Source organism: Rissa tridactyla, chromosome 8 (genome assembly GCF_028500815.1).
Source record: "Rissa tridactyla isolate bRisTri1 chromosome 8, bRisTri1.patW.cur.20221130, whole genome shotgun sequence".
NCBI classification, from domain to species: Eukaryota; Metazoa; Chordata; class Aves; order Charadriiformes; family Laridae; genus Rissa; species Rissa tridactyla.
Window position 1 is genome coordinate 16,511,284 of NC_071473.1, and position 26,071 is coordinate 16,537,354.

Sequence of the window (26,071 nt, forward strand, 5' to 3'; positions counted from 1 at the left end):
CGGGAGGGACACACCAACAGACATGGCACTGAGCCTAGGCAGCGGCACCAGGGGGAAGAAGGGAGGCAAGAGAGAGATAGCACCACAATAAAAGTACAAACAGGCTTTATTTCAGCACATCATCCCGCAGTCAAAAGCCCCCCCCGACCCAGGCATCAGGTTGCCCCTGCCCAAGGGAGGAGGGGGGCAGCCCCAAGCCTTGGCAGGGGGCAATGCTAAGGTGAGGAGCAAGGATGGTGGGAGATGGGGGAGCTGAGGTGCCAGAGCTGGAGCCTTCCTCATCACCCCGGGGAGTGGGGCTCTGCTTCCTCCCCCTGACCAGATCCAGGGCTGGTGGTGGGTTTTAGGGTGCCTGCCAGGGCAGAACAAGCTGCAGCAAGTACATAAGCACACCACCCAGGGGTGACACTGGACCTGGACACGGACAGAGGTGGCAGCAGCAATGGTGCAATGAGGGCAGGAGTGGCAGAGGGACACGCACTGGGGACACAAGCTACAGGACCAGACAGCTCTCCCTTTCCCATCCCTGCCCTGAAGCCCAGGGGTGTCCCCCCACATGCGGGTTGGGGTGAGAGTGGCTGCAGGAGCCGAGAAAGAGCAAGAAGCAGCAGCTGCTGAACCACGGGAACCCTTTTATTGCACAGCTGAGCAGGGCAGAAACGCAGGAGCCTGCCCCACGGCTCAGCCTGACCCAGCCTGCAGGAGCACAGGGCAGTGGAGACAGGAGGGAGCCCCACCATGTCCCCTCTGTTCCTCACACGGACCCTGCAGCAGGGACCAGGGCAGGGCTAGGTCCCGGACAGCCCAGGCTGGGTGGATGAGTTATGTGCCATGGCAGAGGACTGTGCCCAGCTCAGCAGGGCACTTCTGCTGCCCCTGGCCCACTCCAGCCTTCACCCAAACCTCAGGGAGAGCCTACGCCAGGAGCTAACTGAACAAAGGACGCATTTTCATCCCCTCGGGAAGCAGGGAAAGAGGTGAGAAGAGGAGGCAGCAGACATGGGAAGGCAGCGACGGGCAAGAGAGCCGGGGCAGCACAGCCGTGCTGGTGCTCCGGGCACCGCGATGCCTGCACAGGCTGGCCCAGTCCTCTCCCCACCTCCCACAAAAGGGGGTCCCCGGCTCCAAGGGGCTGGGACACGTCTCTGCTGGACGGCGCAGCCCCATGTCATGTCTGCGCCAGCGAGAGCTCCTCCAGGCCTTCCTTCCCCAGTCGGTACCTGGCGAGGTCCTTGCGGGTGACCATGCCCACCACCTGCCAGGAAAGGGAGAGGTACAGCCCCACGCTGGCATGCAGAGCCTGGGGACAAGGGCAGTGTCCCCCCAAGGAGCCCAGGCTGCCCACACGCGGCAAGCAGGGACTGACCTCGTTGCGATTGTCCACGACCACCAAGTGCCGCAGTCCCAGGGCTCGGAAAAGCTTGAATACCCGTGGCAGAGATGCCTCCTGCAAGGCAGAGAGAGCGAGGCTGTGTGGGCTGCGGCATCCCCAGCTGGCATCCTCAGCCCACCCCTGACCCCCGGGACGCTGGGGTGCAGAGGGGTCCCTGGCGCGTTACCTGAGGCACAGTGTAGGGTGAGGGGTTCATGAACTCGCTGAGGTCGATCATGCACTCACGCTCGTCCTGGGAGACGTGGATGGACTGGATGGGGGGGAAGCGGGGGTAGGCATCCCGAAAATCCTTCAGCTTCAGCCGCCGCTGCACCAGGCTCAAGTTGGCCCTTTCCACAAAAACCTTGGGAGGAGAGAGATTGTCAGGGTCCATCCTGCAGCGCCAACAGGCACTGGGGCCAGGGCAACGCACAGGGGCAGGGAGGGAAGGGGGCAGGAGCATGGGGCAGATGGACCATCTGCAGAACAACAGCCCATTTCCCATTGCCTCAGGGTTTGTGAGCTTGGTGGGGTGCAGGATGATGCTGGGGTACCCCAGCATGTCACAGCAATCCCCACCATCTCCTTGGGTGAGCCGAGGGAGATGACAAGGACCCTCCGCCAGCTCCTCCTGAGCAAGGCAGGCAGCAAAGGCCTGAGGCAACAGCAGGACAGGGGCATGGGGGCTCAGGCACAGCCCGAACGACCTCCATAAAGCATCACCCACCTTGTGCTTCAGCAGGACTATGAGCTGGGAGCGCAGGATCAAACCCCGCAGTCCTGCCACCTGCAACAGAACACGGTGCATGAGACAGGGCTGTGAAGGTGGGGGGACAAGGACGAAGGTCCCACACCACAGTCAGCCCTCACAGGGCATCCCCTCACCAGCGGTGCCCAGCCCACCTGCGTGGTGTCAGGGTTGCTCTCCACCACCGGGAAGCCGTTGTGGTTGGAGGAGGTGTCGCTGAGGATGTCCACAACCGTGCCCACTCGCTCGATCCTCCGCAGGCATGTGACAGGAGTGCTCATGACCTCCCTGCAAGGAAAGCTTGGTGTGAAACGCAGCCCCACGCCCCAAATATCCCCCCCAACATACACGCCTCTGCAGCCCTGATGCCTCCTCTGTCCCCAAAACCTGGCCGGGACATGGGGAGGGAATGCACTGCAGGCCACAGTCCCTGCTGGGGAAGGAGCTGGGCTGGTGGCATCAGGGGACAGCAGGCTTCTGGGACCAATGTGTGTCATCACCTCCATTTCCAGCTCAGGCCAACGGTGTGGTCCAAAAGCTGCTGCCCCAGGAGTGACGAGCGTCCCCCAGCCCACCTACCTGGCCGTGAGGGAGTGGGACGTCACCGGGGCCTCCCAGTGCAGGAAGGGCACACTCTGGAGCTGGATATGCATGTCGTAGAGCCCCTGCAACGACAGCCAAATCGTCAGGAGAAGCCTGGTGAGATGCCGAGGGGTACAGCCAGGCAGCAGCTATCCTCAAAGAGGGAGCACATGCTTGTCCTGCCCCCCCCGCAGCTCCTCAGCGCCCCCAACCCACAGCCTCTCCATGGGTCCCAGGCTCCCAGTGAGCACACCAGCCCTTACCTCCACAAAGTAGTCTCCCACAATCTTTGCCGTCATCAGCACCAGCATGATAGGGAAGCCATAGGTGACATTGCCCGTTGCCTCCATCATGATGACCGTGAGACTCAGTGTCATCCGCACTATCCCACCTGTGAGAGGCACCCAAGAGGTTTAGGGGGCAGGGAAACATAGGATAAGGGGATAGCAAAGCACCTGAGGCCCCTCAGTTTCTGCACATAGAGTCATAGAATGGTTAGAGTTGGAAGGGACCTTAAAGACCATCTCATTCCAACTTCCTCTGCCCTGGGCAGGGACACCTCCCACCACACCAGGTTCCTCAAAGCCCCATCCAACCTGGCCTTGAACCCCTCCAGGAATGGAGCAGCCACAGCTTCTCTGGGCAACCTGGGCCAGGGGCTCACCACCCTCATAGCAAAGAATTTCTTCCTGATATCCAATCTAAATCTCCCCTCTTTCAGTTTAAAACCATTCCCCCTCGTCCCATGGCTGCCCTCCCTGATTCAGAGTCCCTCCCCAGCTTTCCTGGAGCCCCTTTAGGGACTGGAAGGGTCTCTAAGGTCTCCCCGGAGCCTTCTCTTCTCCAGGCTGAACCCCCCCAACTCTCTCAGCCTGGCCTCATATGACAGATGCTCCAGCCCTCTGATTGTCTTCACGGCCTCCTCTAGACCTGCTCCAAAAGGTCCACGTCCTTCTTATGTTGGTGGCCCCAGAGCTGGAGGCAGTACTGCAGGGGGGTCTCAGCGACACAGGACCACCCACACAGGCAGGGACAAACCCAGCCCTCACCAGTGCCCCAGCGTTGCCCGTGCTCGGCAACGTTAGGAAGCCAACAGCCAGGCTCAGCTTCAGCTGGGGAAGAACCTGCCCCAGGGAAGCAGGGACCATGCCACTTTCACCCTGACATGAACAGGAGGTGGCCAAGACTGCGCCATGGGGAACTCACCCAGCTGCGCGGCAGCTCCCATCAGGGCATACTTCCCGGGATCAGCCCAGATCTGAGCACAAGAGAGAGAAGGAGCCGAGTCAGCTGCTGGCTCCAGAGCATCCAGAGATGGCGAGCAGTGCCCTGGCCCCCAAACCCTCCTCTAAAGGGGGGAGGAGTGTGCCTGGGGCCGCCTGCACAGCCCAGCTGCTGGCAGGGCTCCGTCGGGATGTGGGAAAGCCCAGGAAGACATCAAGTGAGGAGCCAACCCACTCCAGACCGCTGTGCCATGCTCTTAGCCTGCTCCATGCACGCTGCCTGCACGTGCCGCCTGCCCAGCAGTGAGGGAGGAGGGCTGGGTGGCACAGCTCCCCCTGCCCAGCACCCCATCCCACCAAGGACTCACCGAGCCCTTGGTCAGGTAGGACAGGGAGATTCCAAAGAGCCTCCCCCAGGCAGCGCCGATCAGCAGAGAGGGGATGAAGACCCCTGCGGACACTGTGAGGCCGTAGGTCCAGCAGGCCAGGAAGAAATACATCAGCGTGAACATGCCCAGCGTCATGGGGTTGTAGGAACCTGAGGTGGAGAGAGAATGGAGAGTCAGTGCTGGTCCTGCAGCCCAGGGGACACCGGAATGGGCTGCGGCCATGGGAGAACAGACAGCAGCAGCAGCTCCACGACACACTCCCAGCAGTGGAAGCCCCTCGCATCGGGTGTGCCTTCCTCTCTGGCAGCACAAACCTTTCAAACCATCTCTTTAGATTGTTTCTGCCCCTCAAGGGCCCTGCCAGCCGGCTGGTGCCACCCCAAAGCCCTCCCATCCCACCGAGTCCAGCACATGCCTTTCCTCCCTCTTGTGACCCGTGGTGACCTGTCCCCTCCCAGCCCCGCGGTTCCCAGCCTCCCACGAGGCACCGTGACGAACTTCAAAGCCCCGAGGGACCGCCAGCGCCAGAGGACGAGGTCGGGAGGACAGAGGTGCTGGTGAGCTGGCAAGGGTCCTACAGCCAGCTTCGGGATCAACTCAGCAGAGTGGGTCCTGCAAACCCCCTCCGGTCCCTCAGCTCCCACGGCAGCTCCGGCCAGTCCCATGCTGCCCCACAGCGTGGGCTGTGCCATCACAGTGAGACCCTGCTGCCCCCAGGACCCAGCCTACTGCTATTTCAGGATTGCTGAGCAGCTCGGTCGAGTTTAAACGAGTGCTTTGCAACCTCCCCTTCACCGAGAGGTCAATGGACTGAAGCCCTGAGCCAGGGAGGACCCAGCACTGCAGGGAGCAGCCCCAAGACACAAGGATGGCCATCACTTGGCTTCAAGTGGCCAAGCTGCACTCTCTGGGCTGAGGGTCTAGAAATTGGGAGCTGTTTGCTCCCTGCCCACATGCAGCTTGGGCACAAAACTCAGACCAGCAGGCAGAGGGCACACTGGGTCCAAGGAAAATGGGAGCTGGAACCTGGAAGGCAAATTGCATTTCTTAAGCAAACCCAAAGCCCAAGATCCACCTCCGCAACCTGCCCAGAAGGTAAAGTCATTCTGGGGCAAGAGGCCCTGGTAATTAAGAAAACAGCCAGGGACATTTCCAGGATGGATTTCAGACAGCCAGCAAGGGTCAGACATCCCACGCAACTCAGAAGCGGCAGCTTGCAAACAGGCATGAACAAAACCAGGTCCTCCTCCACAGGCTCCCGAGACCACAGCCCTTTGGCCAAGGTCATAGGTGCCACCAGGTGCAGCATCCATCCTTCCTCCTTCCACCAGTCCAGGAAAGGAGCAGGCACAGTGCTTTGCTGGATCCCACCTCATAGGGCTCCGCTGATCATAGAATCGTCCAGGTTGGAAGGGACCTTTAAGATCATCGAGTCCAACCATTAACTCAACACTCCCCCAGCCCAGCACTAACCCGTGTCCCTCAGCACCACGTCTGCCCGGCTTTTAAATACCTCCAGGGATGGTGACTCCACCATTTCCCTGGGCAGCCTTTCCAATGCTTAAAAACCCTTTTGGTGAAGAAATTTTTCCTAATATCCATCCTAAACATCCCCTGGCGCAACTTGAGGCCATTTCCTCTTGTCCTATCGCTTGTCATCTCCTGCCTTGTCCCACAAGCAGCCAGGGAACAGGTTGGCCACCTTGTGCAAGCCTGGGCCTGCTCTGCTCATGTTCAAGGACCTGTTCGCTGGGTGCACAGACCTGGAGGGTCATGGAAGAGGTTGACAACGCTCTTCTCGGGCGTGTTGAAGAAGGCAGTGGCCATGGAGTTGTACTCTCCATCAGCACAGAAAAGCTGAGGGGGAAGAAAAGAGAGAGTTAGATACGGCAGATGTGGGCTGCCCCACAGCAGGGAAGGCTACCAGGCTCAGGGGGACCTGCAACTCCTACCTGCAGGGGATATGCCACCGTGCTCCCCTGGATGGGCTGGCAGTCTCTCGAGCAGTAAATCATGACAAACCCCACAGTGGCTGTCACCGCTGCAACCAGCATGGCCTCAACCACCTGGAGGCAGGGCCGGTGGATGTACCTGCAAAGGGACCAGAGGACCGAGGGTAGCACCCAGGGGTGCGGGCAGGATCACCCACAGCCTGGCGTGGCACGTCACATCAGGCATACAGACACGCTGGCTGCCTCTGCTCCCTTCCCAGAGCCCTGCCAGGCTGTCCTGTGCGCTGTCCTCTGGCAAAGCTGTTGTGGGGATCTAGAGCATGAGGGAAGCAACAAGAGGAGCTTTGCCCAGCCAAGTCCAGCAGACCTGCCCACCTCCCCTGCACGGAGCTGGGCACAGCTCCCACGGAAACATTGGTGTGATCTGGATAGGGAGACAGGGCAGAGCCAAGCCCTGAAAGCTGCGGCCCACAAAGACCCAAGAGGAATGATGCCCAGGAAGCTGCTGAAGACGCCTCACACTCCACTGCCACAGGTCATAGATTCATAGAATGGTTCGGGTTGGAAAGGACCTAAAGATTATCTCGTTCCACCCCCCTGCCCTGGGCAGGGACACCTCCCACCAGACCAGGTTGCTCCAAGCCCCGTCCAACCATGTCTTGAACACCTCCAGGGATGGGGCAGCCACAGCTTCTCTGGGCAACCTGGGACAGGGGCTCAGCACCCTTGGAGTGAAAAATTTCTTGCTAATACCTAATCCAAATCTATTCCTTTCTAGTTCTAGGTCGTCCCTCGCCGAGGCCACAAGGCTGGTGCTGGTGTTTGAAAAGCTGGTGACAAGTATTGGCTGTGCCAGAGTGAGCTCAGATGGCTTTAGCAGCTCTCTCCGTTCTCTTGTTATTCTCAAAAGCACATAACAGTCAGGTCGGCACAGTGTTTGTGCTTCCTTGGGCCCTGAAGTCACTGAAGGGAAAGACTTATCAGGGTCAGAGCAACGGTGGGATGCTGCGGGTCACAGCCTTGACCGCAGGCAGCGAGAGACACGCGGCATCTTTGCCTCCCAGCTTCCAGGGGCTGCTGCTGTTCACGTTAAGTGTGAGATCACAGCTTTGCTCCGGCTGGGGACGCCGCTTCGAGGGAGCACAGAAGGTGCCAGCCAACCCACGTCAATCACCTTAGCTACCCATGAGCTCTTACCTGATCCGGAACATCGTTAACCAGTAATTGAGGGCATTGAACAGGGCCCCAAGGATCCCGCCTGTGAATGCAAAGGAGGAAAAGCTCAGCACGCAGGTCCCAGGCTCTCCTACAGCTGCCCAGGACACAAGGCACCCGTGAAGCTCAAGGAGATGTCAACAAGCTACCCAGTGTGATGGGTGGCCCCGGGACAGGCAGACGCTGTCCCTGCAGAGACAGCCAGGACCTGACACCAAGAGGAGCCGGCACCAGCAGTGCCTTGGCCGGGGCGTCACAGCACTGGCACCAGGCAGGGGAGGGACAGGCCAATTCCGCAGGCATAAGGGCAGCTCGTCTGAAAACCAGGGGCTGCGCTGCACTGACCCCACTCAGTGACCTTGCAGTACACGGATTAAAGGGCTCACCTTTGCTGCAGGGGTCAGGGCTGGGCCAGGATCCAGCTCTCGCCCCTGTGTGAGCCCCACAAGCAGCCTCTGCTCCAGAGCTTAATGGATTTCACACTCTCCCCAGGAAACTGGATCCCAAAACTTTTTAGATCCAGACAGAGAACAGAGGAAATTATTCAGACTAATCAAATTGAAAGTGCAGCACTCTCTTACCAACTACTCCCATAAAGATGAAGATAGGAATTTCCTGGATTGTGTATCCCATTTTCTGCAAGCAAGAAAGAAATGGGTTTCAGATCTCCTGACCCATTTGCAGCCTCAGAGCTGTCTGCTGGGACAACACCTTTCTCCCACAGACTGTCACTGTCTGCTGGGACAACACCATTCTCTGCTGGCAAGCGGTTCCCAGAGCTGTCCCAAAGTCCCCCCAGCACACTGCGCAGCCCCCAGACCCCAGCAGTGGCTGCAGAAAAGCCTTCTGATGGCCTTGGTGGAGCTGGGATCTGGCCAGACCCCACAGGCTGCTAGGGCAGAGCCTGCCTCAGCCCCTGGGTGATGTTTTAAGACAGACTGGCGGCCCCAAGCTGCTGTGGGCTGTTTCTAAACCCCCAGCAACAGAGCCCTACATGGGGAATATCTGTGCCATACCTCGTTATCAAACCTGCCGAAGTTGATGAGCCCAGGGCTGGAGAGATCCCAAGCATTGCCATGGTAAACACTCAGGACAGAGTTCAGAGTGAACGTAGAGATCATGGAGGCGAAGAACTGGAAGACGACGCAGCCCGGAGTCACTGCCAGACGCCTCCAGCCCCAATCCCTCACCGCGTGCCCCCCACACTACCCCAAATCCACCCCCCCTTGAGGCCCTTGGGTAGGGTTTGGGACCCACAGTGTGGCGGGGACAAGAGGCCACGTTCCCCGTGGCAGCACTGGGAAGCTTAAACTGACCACGAGCTCACTCCTCCTTTTTCCTCTCCATTGCCCAAGGCAGCTCCCTTGGAAAGGAGCTGGCAGCAAGATGGAGCTCAGCAAGGTCCAAATTCAGCCCCTGAGGACCAGGGCACAGAAGGGGAGCTGGGATGCTGTTCCCTGGGATGCGTTACACACAGCTGCCCAGCTGGGGCAGGGAGGGAATCAGTAAAAGGCAATGTCTCACGCCGGAGCCAGCAGCCCTCGATTTACTGCTCCTGCTTTCCAGCACTTACGATTCTCCACGTCAGGAACTGGTTCCAGAAGGAAGCCCCTTCCTCCAAGCTGAAGAGGACACCCCCTGCAAATGCAAGACACAAACACCTTCACAAGGGGCGCATGCCATGGACCCCTGGGTCACAGCACCAGCCAAGGCACCCAAACTCATCCCAGCCCAGGTGCCCTGTGCTGGCCCAGACCTCACAGGCTCCAGCAAAGGGACCAGCCAATCCCACCAAGCCATCAGTGACGTACTGACAGCATTGAAGCCCCTCCACTGCTTCCCTCCATCCCAGGGAGGCAACATTTGGGATCCGAGACAGATAATCCCCCTTCTCTCTTCCCAAGACCTGCATGGTGGGGCAGGACAGCTCGGAGAGGGGCCAGACACTTTGCAGATCCCGGCAGCTGCCTCCATGCAAGTGGGAGCAACCTCCAGACGAGATTCACATGCAGGGACCGCTCAGCGTCAGAGAGCCAAGACACGCACCCACGGGGGCACCAAACGCAGCCGAGACGCCAGCAGCAGCTCCAGCCGAGACAAAGTCCCTCTTTTCTGTGTCTCGGCGGAAGTACTCGAAGATCTGAAACACCAAAGAGAAGGCAGGTTTAGGGCTGGCCACAGGCATCGGTTTAGGGAAGACACAGGGTATGCCATACATGGCCCCAAGCCACCAGCGTGACGCAAGGAACAGCCCGGTTTCGGCACAGGAAGGACACCTGCACCACAGCCCCTCAACACCAACCTTGAAGTCTCGCTTTAAAGATGTGGATCTTCCCTGGGAGATCCCAGCTGCAATCACCGCTCCAGAGTGAATCATGGGTCCTTCCTACGGGCAGGAGAGTGGAGTCAGACCAGAGAAGGAAGAACCCCAGGGACAGTTGAGGATGGTTGAATGCTGCTCACCAGGTCTCAGCCCTGAAGAAGCTGGAGGCCAGCGTTCAGGCACACAGTGCCATGTCTCTGCAGAGCTTGCCATTTCCCCCCTAAATCCTCCTTCTAGCAAGTGGCTCCTGTGGCCACCTCCTGTTCCCACCAGCAGTCCCCTCCAGCCAAGGGGACAGGGCCTGACCTTGCCTGCCTTCGGTCCCAACAAGCTAGCAAGGTCCCAACAGGGCACCGAGGTGTCCCCCATCTAACATTTGCAGGTACAGTCACCAATGCAGGCTGGCTCTGTGGTACTGTGCGCCCCAGGGACTGGCACCACATGGCCCAGGGGCTCCCAAGCCTGGCCATGCTGCAGCCACCTTGGCCAGCAGACCAGGGAGTAAAACTGGGAAGTCACCACAAGGCCACCAGTGCCCTGTTCCTGGAACAGGGCCGGTGACAGGCTGTGGCACACGTGCCAGCAGAGGGTACCAATGTGCCAGGAGCATGCTGGAGAGCGGTTTGCATACGTCACCTTCCCAACAGCCAGGCCGCCGACCACCGAGAGGATGACCCCGCAGACTTTGATCACCAGGGTCTACAAAACAGAGACAACGGACACAGAACATCACAAGAGGGACATAACCACGGCAGCCCCATGGGACACAGACCCAGCCAGCTGCAGGGGCAGGAGCCAGCGACCCCAGGGAACTTGTGACTCTCAGCCCATCACCCCCTGCTGTGGCAACAGGGTTGGCCAACTTTCTTGTCCAGGACAGTGATCGTCCCCCTGTACTCTGCACTGGTGAGGCTGCACCTCGAGTACTGTGTCCAGTTTTGGGCCCCTCACTGCAACAAAGACATTGAGGTGCTGGAGTGAGTCCAGAGAAGGGCAACGGAGCTGGTGAGGGGTCTGGAGCACAAGTCCTGTGAGGAGCAGCTGAGGGAGCTGGGGGTGTTCAGCCTGGAGAAGAGGAGGCTGAGGGGAGACCTTCTCGCTCCCTACAGTTCCCTGAAAGGAGGGGGTAGCCAGGGGGGGTCGGTCTCTTCTCCCAAAGAACAGGCGATGGGACAAGAGGAAACGGCCTCAAGTTGCCCCAGGAGAGGTTTAGGATGGATATTAGGAAACATTTCTCCACCGAAAGGGTTGTCAAGCATTGGAACAGGCTGCCCAGGGAAGTGGTTGAGGCACCATCCCTGGAGGTATTTAAAAGATGGGCAAACGCGGTGCTGAGGATGATTTAGTGGTAGACTTGGCAGTGCTGGGTTAACTGTTGGACTTGATGATCTTAAAGGTCTCTTACAACCATAATGATTCTATTATTCTTCCCTGCCAGAGCAAAAATGCCCCAAAGCTGCTCTTCCCAGCACCAGCTGCCAATCCCAGGGCAGATTTATCCGCCTGACACCGAGGAAAACAACTACAGAGCCCGGCAGTGAGCTCGTGCCAGCTCCCCCTCCACCGCAGTGGAGGCGGGGACCACCCCATGAGGACACAAGGTGCCCGGGCCAGCCTGGCGGAGGAGGCCCCATCACGGGCAGAAGCCCTGCATCCCACTACCTCCCGCTGCCTACCTTGAGGCGGACAACATGTGGTATCTTCACCCCGTTGAGATAGCATTTGATCTGGGGAATGCCACTGCCGGCTGCGACGGGCTGCAGGGAGTAGAGAGAGTGTCAGTGGCTGCCACGTACAGGATGAGGACATGCTGGCCACCTCACCCACGTCCCTCAGCACAGGGCACACCAAGTACACCCTCAGGGAGGCTCAGAGATGAGGCCAAAGCCTATCTACAGGCTCTGGAGGTGGGCTTGAGGGAGGCACCCGCTACCCCTAAGGGCAAATATGCCAGGGAGAAGGAGCTGGATGGGTTCTTGGGGGACACCAGGGTGTTCCCACCATGTGCCATGGCAGGAGGCCTAGTGCTGCAGAAGGCTTGCACTTGGTGGCCAGAGAGAGCAAGGGCAAAGCCACAAGGAAGACACTGTTGACTCAGAGTGGCGCGTGGGGAGCCATCACCCCCTCCCAGCAGTAACTGGCCCCAGTCTCTGGCTTTTCCTCCCGAGTGTGTCCCCAGGGCACCAACCAGCAGGGGCTCACGTACACCCAACGTGGACAGGCTGAGCTGGGGCCAAGGCTCGTGAGAGCCACCCAAGGCTGGAGCACACCCTCTGCCCATGCTGCCAGCGAAGGGCGGCATGTCCTGCCATCTAACACCCAGGAGAAACTCAACAGCACAGCTGGAGCCAACGCTGAGGAACTGGGGCTACCAATTTCTGACAATTTGAAAGAAATACATTTGCTGTTACACAAATTTGCATGTTTTCTGCAGACATGATCCTGCTTCCCCCCATGCCAGGGAAGGAGGCATGGGGGTACCCTACTCAGGCCACTTCTAAACTCTTACCTCTATGAAAGCAACGATCAGAGAGCCCACCATCACCACGCTGGCGTTCAGGGTGGCCCAGAGTAACAGGGAGAAAGACAGGCCCCCTTTCTCCGTGAACTTGTCGATGTCTAGGGAGGTGGTTCAAGGAAAGACCAGTATCGGTTGGGTGCCACCCCTCCCACCGCAATAAAGCGTCACTAGAACACTTTTTGGGCTGCAGCGGTGCAGATCCTGTGCACTTCGGGCAGCCAGGGCTTCTGCAAGGAGCATCCTCCGTTATGGCAGCCCCTGGCCACAGCTCAGCCCCGCAGAGCGGCCAGGCACTCGGCAGCACCTTGGGTGGCAGGGTTTGTGCCACCAAACCCAGGCGATTTCCTCTGCCTCAGCACCCCTCCATGGCCACCAGAAGCAGAGATCCCACCCCTCCCCGCTGGCTGGTAGCCACAGCTCCATGGGAGGATACTGCCCTTCACCACCCGGTACTTCAGCCCAGCCAGGTTCTCCACCACGATGTCGATGAAGCAGGCAACGAGGCCGGTGAGGATGCCGATCATGGCACAGATAACCCAGCGCTTGATCTCCACCGTCCGGAAAGCCTGAGGGACAGACAGCCATCAGACCCCATTGCCACCCAGTCTGGCCCCCGCCAGCACCGGCGGGGGGGACTCCAGCCCACCTGGCCACCTTCCCCAACACAGCCCACACCTGGGCAGCTCCGAGGAGAGCTGCCCAGGGGAAACCAATGCTGGCTGACCCAGGATTGCAAAGCATGGACACAATTTAGGTATTTTAAGCTTGCCCCTCTGCAGGACCCCTAACAGCAGATGTGCTTTTCCAGCTTGCCTGCCTCCATCAGACCCCTCCTGTTGGGCTTCTTGCTGCAGCACTGACTCCCAAAGCCCCCAGGGCAGACCCTTCGCATGGCTCCAGAAGTCCCTCTGCTCAGTGACCTGCCCCATGCCTCCTGGCAATGCCACCATGCACACCAAGGCTGGCTCTCGTTTGAACCATCCTACACTGGGTCCCTGCTCCAGAGGTTTTACAGCTTGTCACAAGCTGCTCAGTGTCCATAAACCCACCCCGGCTCAAGTGCTGCTTCAGACACAACCTCCCCCAGCAGCCAGGCAGGGGAAACAGCTTCCCTGGGCCATCCCAGCTGCGGGCACAGTGGGCAGCTGGGTCACAGCAAGACTCACCGTGTGGTTTATCCTCCTTTCCTCCTCCAGGAACAGCTGGTTTTCGCTGTTGTCATAGTCCAAGCTCTGGTTTGGGAAAGGGAGATACTGTTACCGTCTAGCACAGGAGAAGAGATGCCCATGCTGGGGAGGGCTGGCCTCAGACCCCCACCCCTGCTCCTCCACACCCCCGTATCTTTTTCCTCCCTCGATCCCATTCCTTCCCCACTGAAACCACTCTAGCGGGGCAACCACAAGCCCTCGCCCCACACACATCACCCACTGCATTCCAGAGGGCAGAGCCTAGGGAGGGAGACAGGTACTTACCTCGTACTTGAGCGACAGCAGCTTCTCGTTGTGGGGGATCTCGTTGGGACGCTGCCGAGGGAGCTCAGTCTCCTGCGGAATGCGATGCACAGGTTAGGAGGGCCAGGTCTGAGTCCAGCCCTCCTCTCTGCCACATAACTGCTAGTTTAGTGATGGTTTTCATGCTCAGGAGAGACAAGGAGGACTGCAGAGACACAAGCCCTAGTGCAAGCTGCCCGGCAGGCCAGGATCCAGGATGATTTTCCACCAGTTGGTGGATGTACGGGATTTATGGCAGCTGGAACAGGCTGTGAGGCGTGCACCCTCACCCACCGCCTCCCCACTCAGGAGATTTCCCCATGGGCAGGACATTTCCCCATGGGCAGACAGAGGGTTGGCCCAGCTGGGTACCACGCTGCCATGCTGATCCGGCGCTGCATCCGAGCAGCTCCATGCCCCCAGCGGAGGGCGACCTTTCACCTCGGCAGGAAATTCCTTCAGTCGAAAGCAAGGAGCTATTTCAAGCAGGCCCATGTTTTTGGGCAGAAACCAAATTCTGTTTCCCAAATGCCTTTGACCGTGCAAGTTGTTCCCAGCTCCGAATTAGGGCATTTCCCGAGGTGCCCCCAGGGCAGCGGCACCCTGCACCCTTCCCTGACCCCGCGTTACAGCTATGGCCAAAGCCAGCCCAGCTTTTCCTCCAAGGCACCGGGTTAAGACATATCGCTTCCCATTTCACAATTCCACAAGAAATACTTAGCAAAAGCCTTCTTCCCGTTTGCTCCTCCTACAGCTCCAGAGCTGAGGCACGAGCATCTAGGGAAGAAAAGCTTCTCAGATGCACATGGAGGGGGAATAACTTGAAAACTGAGAGTTTTCACAAGATGCCCCATCTGTCGCTAACCCTGTCCCCAGGGCTGAGACATCTTCCCCCAGCTGCTGTCCCACTGTACGTCCCCTCCCTTGCCTTCGCACTGAGCTGGGCAGCAGCCAAGAGAAGCAGCTTGGAGCTCTCACGACAAGAAAGAAATCCCTTCCCACACCACCAGGTTCTACATTTGCTCCCGTGGGAGGAAGGTTCCTGTGCCGGCAGGCTGGTGCTGGCACTCAGAGAGGTCCAAGGGACCACGATGTCCGCGGGCCAGCACTGTGGCTAAGAGGAAGCAGCGACGGTCGAGGCAGAGCAGCAGCCAACCACCCACACCACGAAGGTCACCCAGCCCAGGAGGAAGCGCTGGAGCCCTCGTGGGACAAGCGAGATGTGAGGGGGAGGAAACAAAAGCAGCCCTTAGTGCTGTTAGTAAAAGGAAAGCGGTCTCGGTAACGGCAGGCCCCTTCCTGTGCCACTCACCAGCTCACGGATGTCCTCGTTGAGGTCCACATTGCTCAGCTGCCCAATGCGCAGGAAGGAGGAAGGAGTGAACTGAGAGGAGAAGGGAAAACAGGATCAATTCCCAAATGCTCCACAAGCCTTGGCAGAAGGAAGGAGCAGGCATGCTCGTGCTTTGTGCCCCTCACCGAGCTCTGCCTGCCTGCCAGAGCCCCCCAAAGTACAGCACCCACAGAGGAATGCTCTTGGAGGACATGGAGGTGGAGACCCACCACCCTGGTGGGAGCACGAGGCAGCGGCAGTCTGCTGGCGTTTGGGCAAGCTGCTCCAACCTGTCAGCTGGCCCCAGCTCTCCCTGGGGAAGCCGCCAGCCAGCAGCAGCTCATTCAGGATTGGCAGCCGGGAGCTCCAAGAGCTGGCAAGAGTCACCAACAGCCTCCTTCCAAGGAACGTGGCACCCCAATGGATCAGCCATGTGGCCAGCAAAGCCATGCCGAGCAGCACGTTCTGCACTCCCCTGGAGCTGGGGAGGGGCAGACCCCCCCAGAGAAGAAGAACCATCTCCACAGCCACAAGCACACCAAGACATGCCAAGGCCATCCCTCGGCCCACACGCCCAGCCAGCAATAAGGGATGGCTGAGGGCACGTTTGGCTCTGCCGTCTGCTCCACGGGAGCCGTTCCCAGCCAGGGAGACGAGCACATCGGCACGTTCATCTCCCTCCCGGCACCCGGGACGGGAGCAACTGGGCTGCCAGCCAGCGCACACAAGAGGAAGCGGGGCACGCTGTTCCCCTCGGGGACACCGGCGCCTCTCCGAGACCGGCCCCGGCGCGATGCTTGGAAGGAGCATTTGCATCCCCCTCTGGGGAGCAGGTTCTCCTTTCGCTGGTGACCGCTCGGGCTTGTTATTGGCAGCGCAATTGCGCAACACGGGAGTTTTTGGTCTATTTGGGGCACCTCTTGTCTCCTGGCCGATGAAGACAAGGGCTTGGGCTGCAGCCAAGCCAGCCTCCAGCTGGGCAGTGCCACGAGGGGACCTGCCAGAAGCAGGCAAGCTGCTGTCACCCCTCCGCTGTTGAAAAACACAGGGACGCACAAGGGCACGAGCAGCACTGCCACTAAGCACAGCCCAAACACTATTTCTCAACGTGAAGATCTTCCCCTCCAGAGCCTCACCCCTCCCCAGCTGCCAGCCTAAAGGACTGGCGAATAAAAGAGGGATGGCGAGCAACAGCAGGGCCCCGGCACATCAGTCCCACTCTGCCGGCAAATCCCAGACAGAGCCCCTGCTGCCTTAATCCCCACCGATCCCTTCTGGAACGTGCAGGCCAGAGCAGCCGGGAGCCGCGCATGTCAGTGCAGATGAAGAATATCCCTTTGTGTTTGCAGCCTGACCTATTTTCCCATTTCTCCGTCTGCTCCACGTTCTCATTCTTTCCCTGACCCACAGGCGGGTTTTGCCCCAGCTTCTCAAACCCTTTCGGTGCCCTTTTGTCCCCAGCAGCCTGAGGGGTCAAGCACAAAGTGCTCCATGCAGCGTTTTTGGGACACCGGTTTGGCGAGACCAGCCTGGGCTTTGCTTCTGGTCCATGATGGCTCCACAATCCCCATGGAAAGGACCCCGCTGGACCCTTTTCCCAGCAGTCAGAGCAGACCACCGCAGGCTCCTGTGAGCCAGGCACACCCAAAGCTGTCACCTCCCTGCGGGGACGTGGATGGGTACTTACATATAGTCACGAGCTGGAGGCAGGAGCAGCCTGTTTCAGTGCCCGTTGGTGCCCAGCTGCTCTGGTGACATGTGGGGGGTCTCAGCCATGTCCCCACCATCCTGGGGTGGGGGAAAGGACACGTTCCTCACCCTGAAACCCCCTGAGGAACAAAACTGAGACATTGCATGGGAACCCACCTCCACCTGGCTTCAGGAAGCACAAAGACTTATGGCTCTCATTCGATGCCACACGTTCAGGGCAAGATCAAGGCAATGAGATGGAAACAGTCACTCACACCTTGTCCCCTGCTCACACCTGGGCTCAAATCTCAGGCACCAAGACCTCAAACAGGACCAGCCCTTCAGGAAAATCCTCCTTCTGCTAGCCATGGGGGTCCACAGACACACCAAACGTGGCTGAACTGGTGACACTCCCCACCACACCCCTTCCCTATGGGGCAAGCGGCCAGGGCACGGCAGGGATCCCAAGAGATTAGGTGGCAGCAGGACCCGAGCACAGACGAAGGGAAAGGAGCTGCAGTTGAACACGAAGCTGAACTTCATTAGACAAGCAGCACAGTTTTAATATGTTCCCCCCTTCCCCTAGGTCCTGCCATCCCTCTGGCACCCAGACTGGCTGAGCCGCTCTGTGAGCGGAAGGCTGGCTCCCGTCTCGGGGATCACATGTCAGGAGGACAGGAAAAAGCTATTTCCATCAACTTATAGGAGGGACGGGGGGCGATCCAGGCAGCCAGGACCCAAGACAGAAGGTTATTTGTGTATGGCTCAAAGATTCAGCGAGCACATGGACAGCACTACCCTCCTTTGGATGTTTTTCAAACTCAGGCCAGGGCAGCTGCTGATCCTGGGTACATATGATGTTGGTGTGACCGCGGCACAATTATCTCCACATAACAACAAGCATTGTTGCCAAAACCCAGAGGACGCAGATGGGGTAACAGCTCTCCTGTCCCAGGAGAGGCTCTCGAGCCAACTGAGCCTGCCTCCCACAGCGGCACACAAACAGCGACGGCACCCAGCCCTCGGCACTCCCCCTGTTCGGGTGGTAAAGCTAATTCCTGACCCATTCTGAGCTCTGCAAAGAGATTTCTGGAGCCTAGATTTCGACCAAGACTGCTTAACGTCTCTTTCAGCTGGGCAGTTGGTACACTGGTGGGCAGGAATGCTCCTCAGAGGGAGCTCACCAGGCTGCAGGGAAGCCCCAAAGTTCAACAGAGGCAAATACAAAGCCCTGTGCCTGGGACGGACGTGCCCCGGTGGTCAGAAAGGAGCTTTGCTGAAAACGTCTTGCAGGGAGGTTGCAGACAGATCGAAGAGGGGTCAGTGGCACAAACCTGCAGTGGAGGTGGCCGACCACCTCCTGTGTGGTGCAAGACGAGCCAGGAGGTCTGGGGAAGGGATCCCACACCTCGCCTGGCACCTGCATAGCACATCTGGGACTTGGCATCCAGTCCGGGCTCACCGGGAAAGGAAAGACACAGGAGAGAGTCCAGCAAGACAGTCAGAGGCTGGAGTATGTGGTAAGACGTACAAGGAGAAGCTGGTGCTTCTCAGGGAGATCTTCCTGCTGTCTCTGGACACCTAATGAGAGGTTATGGGGAAGACGGAGCCAGACTTTCCTCGCAGCTTCACATTGATGGGACAAGAAGCAGCAGACAAGCTGCAGCAAGGGAACTTCTGCTTAGATAGCAGAGACAAACATTCACCCCCAGGGTGGTGACACACTGAACCTGGGGCCAGAGAGGGTGCAGAGCCTCCGTCCTTGGAAATACCCAAATCTCCACTGGACACGGCCCTGAGTGACCTGGTCTAAGGGATCTGCTCTTAGCGGGGGCTGGGCTAGAGACCTCTGAGGCCCTTTCTCCCTTCGTCGTGCTGCCGTCCATTCCAGCAATGCTCTGAGATGGGCGAAACCAAATTCAGGATCAATCTCAACAAGAAAACAATCTGGCAGAAGATCTCAACCACCACCCTCTACTCATGCCCTGAAAGGATCATCTCCAAGGTCGGGCAGCTGCAGCTGAACAGAGACACCAATGCCAGCCCGAAGCGTCACAGGTCGGGGTGGGAGACAGCAGCACCACTGCCAGCGTCCCCGTTTGGCGGAGGTGATATGAAGCCACGCTGTTATACGTGATGCCACAGCAGTGTTTTACCTCCAAGGAGAGCAGTCAAGGAGCAATCCCTGTTTGTGAATAGCAGAACGACTTCAGTCAAGACTGAAACACCACAGAACCAACCCGGGCTGTGTGTACAGTGACCTCGCAGCGCCTCCCAAACGTCACTCTGAAGAACCATAAACAGGGAGCATCTGACTCTGCTCCACAGCTCATTTCCACAGGGATGAGCCAGCGAGGCCGTCCCCTGCAGGGCATCACCCACCCTCATAATCACGACCTGGCATGAAGACACCCCCTATACACTGCCCCTTATCACCATCCTGCTGCTCGCTAACGAACTGGAAGCACGTGGCTTTCTGTTATCAATGAGATAAAGCATGGCGCAGACTGCATCGGGAGCCTACAGCAGTATTGCAGAAGCAGCGGGAGGGAAGCAAGAGGGTTTACGGCCCCCTCTTGGCCCCTCCGTGTTCTGCCAAAGAGCCTCCAGTACCTGCTCGGGTGGGAAGGACGGCTCCAGGCTGCGAGGCCGTGTCATTGGGTGGTAAAGCTAATTCCCCTTCCCACAGAGGAAGCCATGGCAGCATCTGGGGAAGACGAGCTGTGGGGCTTTTGAAATCCCCCTCCTCTGACACACAAGCATGGCTGCAATGGGCTTCAAACTAAGGCAGCCATCATACCCCAAACACACCACGCCAGGAGAGAAGGAGGCTCCTCACCTCCAGGGCCATAAGGGGGGAGAAAGCGTCTGGATTCCCCCCATGGCGTCAACACTCAGCTACGATTTTGCTTCCAACCCCCGCTCCCGGGCACGGCTGATCCTTGTCCCTCACCTACATGCGGCCAGGAGATGCCATTGCTGTCCCAGCCCACGTCCTTTATCCAGGCACCTTGTCCCATGTGTCCTCTCTGCAGAGGAGCAGCACAAGGCCACCACGGTCCCCAACAGTGTGGGCACCCGGCAGAAGTGACCGGACTGACTTGGGGAAGCTCCTGCCATCACCCAGGGGATGGAGACCAGCTCCAGGCTCCCGGCAGGGGGCAGGAAGGGACAGGCAGCCTCTCTGCTGGTAGCCAGGGGACGCGCGACCTGCAGCCCATCACCAGGAATCAGGGCTCACCCAGCAGACTTCTCTTTTTTCTCCCTCCCCCCAGCCAAGATTTTCCGATTGCAGCAAGCGCGACAGCCCTCTGGCATCGTCACCCGGCCACAGAGGCTGCATTTTACACCCTGTTACTTGAAATGAAAGAAAACAAGACTGGCAACATCTAGACAAGCAGAATAAGCACACAGGCATTAAGAAGGACGAGCCACTCAGCAGCAGCATCCTGGTCACATTTGGGTGACCTCCTGTTCCAGGCACCCCCTGAAGCACGAGCATTCTAGCAATCCCAAAGTCAAGGCATTTTCGCACAAATAAGAGCACATTCTCAGTGCCCAGCAAAGCAGAAGTGTTCTTTTTTGAAAAATGCCTAAGGACAGAAATTGGCTGCTCTTACTAAAATTGTCCGGCCACTTTTCAGCCTGAGAACTGACACACACGGCTCAAGAACACAGGAATAGGGCAGCCCATGGCAGGCGTCATGCTCAGATGTACAGGCAGCCTCTCGCTTCTCGATATCCCCGAGACACCAGAAAGTCCTGGTGAGAGGATGAAGGCTCTGGAGCAGCACTCAGTTGGCCCCAAAACCCGAGGAGACCTTGGGCACAGCCCCGTAGCATCTCTCCTGTGGGTGCATTTATCCAGCCCCTCCTCACCTCCCGCCCACAAGCGCTCAATCTCAGTCTCTGGCAGCAGCCAGAGAACTATAGACCCGTGTTTCCTTTTGTCACTTTCAGATCACTTTCATTTCCATTAAACAAACACATGAGATAAGGAAGAAGCTCCTTTGGGGACATTTTAATTGTGTTACCATGACCCCAGTTTAAGTCTCCTGCGAGCTGAGCAGCTCCAGCCTCTTTTTATTTCTTTGCCAAAGCTGTCCTGCCTTCACTTTTCAATCTATACAGCATCTTCATAAACACACTGTCCAAGGGAGAGAAGTGGTTGCCCAACACCGAAAGGCAACCCCAGCGCTACGGTGACAACCCAGCCAGCACTGCCAGGGGCACGCGTGGTCCGGAGCTCTGGCAAGGAACTCGCTCTCCTCCTTTGGTAAGGAAAATGCCACGTAGCACCCCGTCACGAGCTGGGACTGTGCTGTGAAGGGACACAGTGACAATAAATCACATCAGCAGGGACAGGTCTCCACCACCAACCGTCCCTGCTGTAGCGGGGCTCAGGCATTTCTTCTGAGCCACCAGGAAAACTGTTTCCTAACTGACCCGCAGCCACGAGATCAGGTTAATCCCTATTTTAACACCCTTCGGACCTGCAGAATTCACCACGTGGTCTTTAAAGACAACCCATGCTGTAAATACACGGGGTCCTGTTGTAGCGGCTAGGAAGACTATTTTTATTTTCACACCAGAACAGCTGTAATGGCACAGGCGACTCCTTCCAGCCGCCCTGCCCCACTCCCACAGCGCCACGCTAGGCACTTCCAGCCTAACAAACCTTGTATTTCCCTCTAATTAGCCTGCTGTTCTGACTTGCCCAACAGCAGGGCAGCACAGCATCACGCTCGGCGAGACGCCCCTGCCAACAGCTGTCAAAGGCTGGCACCACTCCTCCCTGTCCGAGATCAAGTCTCCCAACAACCTCTTCATAGGAAATTCGAGGATGTCACCCTGAGGCAGTCCCTCTCCCGCCTGGTGCGGGCACGGGAGAGTCTCGGGGACCCAGCCGACCCCACAGCCCTCACCCAGCACAGCCTGTCCAGCCACAGCTTCGCTCTGTAACAGGTGCCGAGCACCTTGGCCATGGCATGCTCCGTGTGCGGAGGAGAGACTGCTGGGCAGACTGCCCAAGTAACAGCCTCCGGCTCCACTGGAGAGAAGTTTCTCTTCAATTAATTACCCAAAATTAATTTGCAAGAAGGATTTGGCCTGTCTGTAACACGGCCCACCCTGGACTTGTTTTTTGCCAGCGGAGTTCCACACCTACAGCACGACGGCCACCACCACGCCAACGTTAAGACGCTCTTGTGTTTGAGCCCGACCTGTTGGTGTGGGCGGCAGCAGCAGCAGCAGCATGCCGGGCAACGGGCTCTCTCACAGAACGATGTTTTCCATCGAAATGAAGTGGGCAGCCCTGGCGGGTGGGAGCGGACCCTGCTCAGTGCTGGGTCCCTACTCGTCCCGGCTGTCCCCACAGCTGAGGAGCAGGCAAGAGCCGTGCTGGGGCCCTGGCATTGCGGAGAGCTGTCACCTCGTGATGGCGGGACGGGGGGAGCCATGGGGTGAGTCAGGCCCCACACTCAGTTTTCCCCCCACACTCAGTTTTTCCCCCACGCATGACCCAAGGGCTCCGTGCCCCAGCCATGGCTCCCTCCCGGCTTCTCCCCACACTGGGCCCTGCCAGGTTCCACTTCCCCTGCTTTGCAGGAGCCCAGAGAGGCCCCGACCTGCCCCCGGGGGTGCTCAGGGAGCAGAACCCCAGAAGACCCCGCCCAGCCCCGGGGCAACAGACACGGTTAAACGCTACAGGGGAGGCGGACACGACCCCAGCACCACTCGGGTGGCCTCTCGGCACAGAGAGGCCCGGGACGAAGCAGACCTCCCTGCCTCCGGTGCGCCGGTACCCCCCACCCGGTGCCGGTACCCCACCTCCCCGGTTCCAGTACCCAGCTCCCGGTCCTCCTCCTCCCACTCCCAGTTTCGGTACCCCCCTCCCTAGTTCCGGTACCCTCCCTCCCGGTGCCAGTACATCCCCTCCGGGTGCCGGTACATCCTTCCCAGTGCCGGTACCCCCCCTCCCCGGTTCCGGTACCCAGCTCCCGGTGCCGGTTCTTCCACTCCCAGTTCCGGTATCCCCCATCCCCCAGTGCTGGTACCCCCCTCCCCTGTTCAAGTACACCCCTCCCGATGCCGGTACATCCTCCCCAGCACCGGTACCCCCCTCCCGGTTCCGGTACCCCCCCCGCCGACGCCGGTCCCCACCTGCCGGGCGCCGCCCGCCGCCCCGGGGCCGGTGCCGTTGAGCAGCGGGGTGGTCTCACCCGCGCGCTCGTCCTCCTCGTCGTCCTCCTCGTCGCGGTCGCGACCGGACCACGACACCTTCTTGGCGACGTTGGCCATGCGGGGCGGCGGCAGCACACACCTCCGCCGGCCCCTGCCTCACCGCCCGATCATGTGACCGCCGCCGTCACGTGAGGGCTACGGCGGCCGGCGGGGGCCGTCCCGCCCCGCGGCACCATGGGAGTTGTAGTCCGGCCCGCAGCCCCCCGTCACGGAGCGGCCCGGCGCTTACACCGACCGAGCGGCCCCTGTGGCGCCGGCGGGGGAAAACGGGCACACGGGACAGAGGGCACCTGCTCCGGCAGCGCTGGCTCACTCCCGCCCGGTCACGGGCTTTTCTGTTCTACGACTTCCCCCTGCTCTGGGTCAGCGGCACTAGGGGTGGCAGGGGACAGGGCACGGGCAGGGGTCATGCTGGCTCCCACCCGGCTGGACGCGGCACCAAGCCTTACGGTGACAAACGAGACCAGGAATAAAGCAGTTTCCTCTCAGCCCGAAGCATTTTAATAGGAACAATGGGGCTGTACATCCTCCGGGGGCAGCAGCTCATGACCCCTGGCTTTGGGACAGGCCTGGGACTGGGTCCCCTCCGCCATGCTGCCTGTCCTTCTCCTTCTCCCCACTGCCCGTGGTCCCAGTCCTGATATGCCCGGTGTCCCCTCACCCTGGGAGGATGTGGCTTGTGCCAGCCGGGCACCATGAGCCAGCCCTGACCGCCGTCCCCAGTGCCGGGCTCATCACAGGCAGTGCTGGAGGCAGGGACATGCCACCCTCCGCACCCCGCCCTGCAGGGAGCCATCGGCCAGCGTGAGGAGGGAGCCATGGGGCAGCCCCTGGCCAGTTGCCATGCTGGCAACCTCCCCGGGCAGGAGAGCCCGGTTCCAAAGGGCCAAGCCAGCCAAGTGACCTACAAAGGCTTCTGCAGTGCTGAAGCCCCTCCTGGGGTGGTCCGGCTCCCAGCCCAGCACCAGCGAGCCACCAGCGGGAATTTGATAGCCCTGCCAGAAGCCGGAGCCGGCGGCCAGCAGCCGCCTGTCCACGTAGAAGCGGTACTGGCCCTGGCCAGAGGACCAAGTGAGGCAGAGGTGGTGCCACTTGCCATCCAGGAGCGGCATCACCGGGAGCTCCCGAAATTCCCCATCCCCGATGACGAAGCGCGCGGAGCCAGGGAGGTCCCCAGCATGGCCACGCAGGGCCAGCTCGCTGCCGCCGTCCTCGGTGGCGTAGGAGAGGAGGGCACCGAGGTGGGGGGCTGGGGTGGCCAGCCAGGTGCAGAGCGACAGTGCCCGCAGCCCCTGGCGTGGCCCCAGCCCCAGGACGGCCACGTTCTCAGCAGAGGTGTTGGGGAAGAACAGGGTGACACCGGCACGGCAGGCTGGGGAGGTGGTCACCAGGGGCCCATACGTCTGCTCTCCTGGCTGCTGGGGGGACGGTGGCTGCTCCTGGGGGACCACCATCATGGTGGGGAGTGCCAGTGCGATGGCTTGGTCTCCTGGTGCTGCATCCTCCCTGGGAGCTCCACCAAGCCCGGCATCATCCGGCAGCTGGTGCCCTTCTTCCCGCTGCCGCTGCCGCCTCCTTGCCTTTTGGTGCCGAGGGCTGGGGCTGCTGGGGGTCACCCAGCCCTGTGGCTGTCCCAGCTGGCTGCCCTGGCTCCGGGCAGTGTCCGGCAGGTCATGCAGCTGAGTGCCAGCCTCCTCCGGTGCACCTGGTGCGTAGGTGAGCGGGCAGTGTGGGCTTAGGGCACCCACTGTCCCCTCCAGCCGCTTCAGCCTGCGGTGCAGCCGCCGGCTGGTGGTGGCCAAGCGGGCCAGCTCTGCAGCCAGGGCAGCCCGGGCAGAGGCAGCCGCCTCCGCCTGCTCCGCCAGCACCTGGAAGCGTCCGTCGATGTTGTAGGAGATGTTGTAGTTCTCGGCGATGCTCTGGAGATGGCTCAGCGTCACCTCCTGCAGCCGCCGAAACTGCAAGGGAGTGGGGCAAGGTGGGGTGAACCCATGTCCCCACACCAGTTCCCTGCGGCGTCCCCCATCCCCAGCCCGGCCAAAAACACCGATTCCCCACCCCGGGGCTGCGACCCCTCCCAGCCCTGAGCACCCACCTGCTCCTCCAGCCGCCGCAGCCGCAGGAGCAGGGGACGGGGACGGGCCTGGGTCAGGCCACCCGGCAGGGTGGCAGCGAGGAGCAGGCAGAGAGGCAGCACCGTCCCTGCCATTCCGCTGCTGGACGCTGTCTGCCTGCACGGCAGGGCCAGCCCTGGCCCCTGCGGTGTTCCTCGGGGGCGGCCTCCACCATGATTAGATCCACAGCCGCGCTGGCATGCCCCAGCAGCTGCCGGCAACGGGGCTGCCGGCCCTGTGGCCATGGGCCAGGCACACCGTGGGGGTGGGTGGCCCTGGCCTGGCAGCTCCCTGGGCTGATGGGGCAGGGCCAGGCAGGGGGAGGCGTGGGGGGACCCCAGGTGTGTGGCCCCGCTGGGCCCAGATGTGTGGGGCGGCTCCTGGAGCAAGCAGGGTGGGGAGACTCAGAGTAACGCCATGGGACGCAGGGCAGGGGGGGCAGGATGGGGCAGGCAGTGCAGGCAGGATGATGCAGGCAGGGCAGGTAGTGCAAGCAGGGCAGGGCAAGGTGGTGCAGGCAGGACGATGCAGACAGGGCAGGCAGGGAAGGGCAGGGCAGGGCAGGCAGGGCGGACAGGACTGTGCAGTGCAGGCAGGGAGGTGTGGGCAGGATAGTGCAGGCAGGGCAGTGCAGGGCAGGCAGGACAGCACAGGCAGGGCAGGGCAGGGCAGGCAGCACTTTGCAGGGCAGGCAGGGTGATGCAGGCAGTGCAGGCAGGGCAAGGCGGTGCAGACAGGGCAGGCGGTGCAGGCAGGACAGCACAGGCAGGGCAGGCAGGACTTGGCAGGGCAGGCAGGGCGATGCAGGCAGTGCAGGCAGGACAGGGCGCTGCAGGCGGTGCAGGCAGGACAGGGCGCTGCAGGCGGTGCAGGCAGG

General features: G+C 60.2%; 2 protein-coding genes across 3 annotated transcripts; both read right to left on the minus strand.

Moving 5' to 3' along the window:
- Positions 1-88: 88 nt before the first annotated feature.
- Positions 89-23,198, minus strand: CLCN7 (chloride voltage-gated channel 7). Of its 2 annotated transcripts, XM_054212407.1 has the most exons (25): positions 23,000-23,198; positions 15,128-15,199; positions 13,798-13,869; positions 13,492-13,557; positions 12,759-12,891; positions 12,314-12,423; positions 11,481-11,561; positions 10,441-10,503; positions 9,784-9,867; positions 9,528-9,621; positions 9,055-9,119; positions 8,498-8,614; positions 8,063-8,117; positions 7,464-7,524; positions 6,267-6,405; positions 6,078-6,171; positions 4,294-4,463; positions 3,909-3,960; positions 2,966-3,093; positions 2,700-2,785; positions 2,276-2,408; positions 2,100-2,159; positions 1,560-1,736; positions 1,367-1,447; positions 89-1,255 (listed from the first exon to the last, which is right to left on the minus strand). In XM_054212407.1, exons 1-25 carry the CDS (start codon positions 23,135-23,137, stop codon positions 1,169-1,171), a joined length of 2,418 nt encoding a protein of 805 aa, XP_054068382.1. In that variant the 5' UTR covers positions 23,138-23,198; the 3' UTR covers positions 89-1,168. The 2 variants fall into 2 exon arrangements, with proteins under 2 accessions (XP_054068382.1, XP_054068383.1); XM_054212408.1 differs by lacking the exons at positions 89-1,255; positions 1,367-1,447; positions 1,560-1,736; ... (4 more) ...; positions 3,909-3,960; positions 4,294-4,463 and adding an exon at positions 4,477-5,731.
- A 377-nt stretch (positions 23,199-23,575) lies between these two features.
- On the minus strand, positions 23,576-26,005 carry PTX4 (pentraxin 4). Its single transcript, XM_054212333.1, has 2 exons — positions 25,176-26,005; positions 23,576-25,038 (listed from the first exon to the last, which is right to left on the minus strand). The coding sequence occupies exons 1-2, from the start codon at positions 25,437-25,439 to the stop codon at positions 23,815-23,817; spliced, it is 1,488 nt and encodes a 495-aa protein (XP_054068308.1). The 5' UTR covers positions 25,440-26,005; the 3' UTR covers positions 23,576-23,814.
- Between the last annotated feature and the right edge of the window lie 66 nt (positions 26,006-26,071).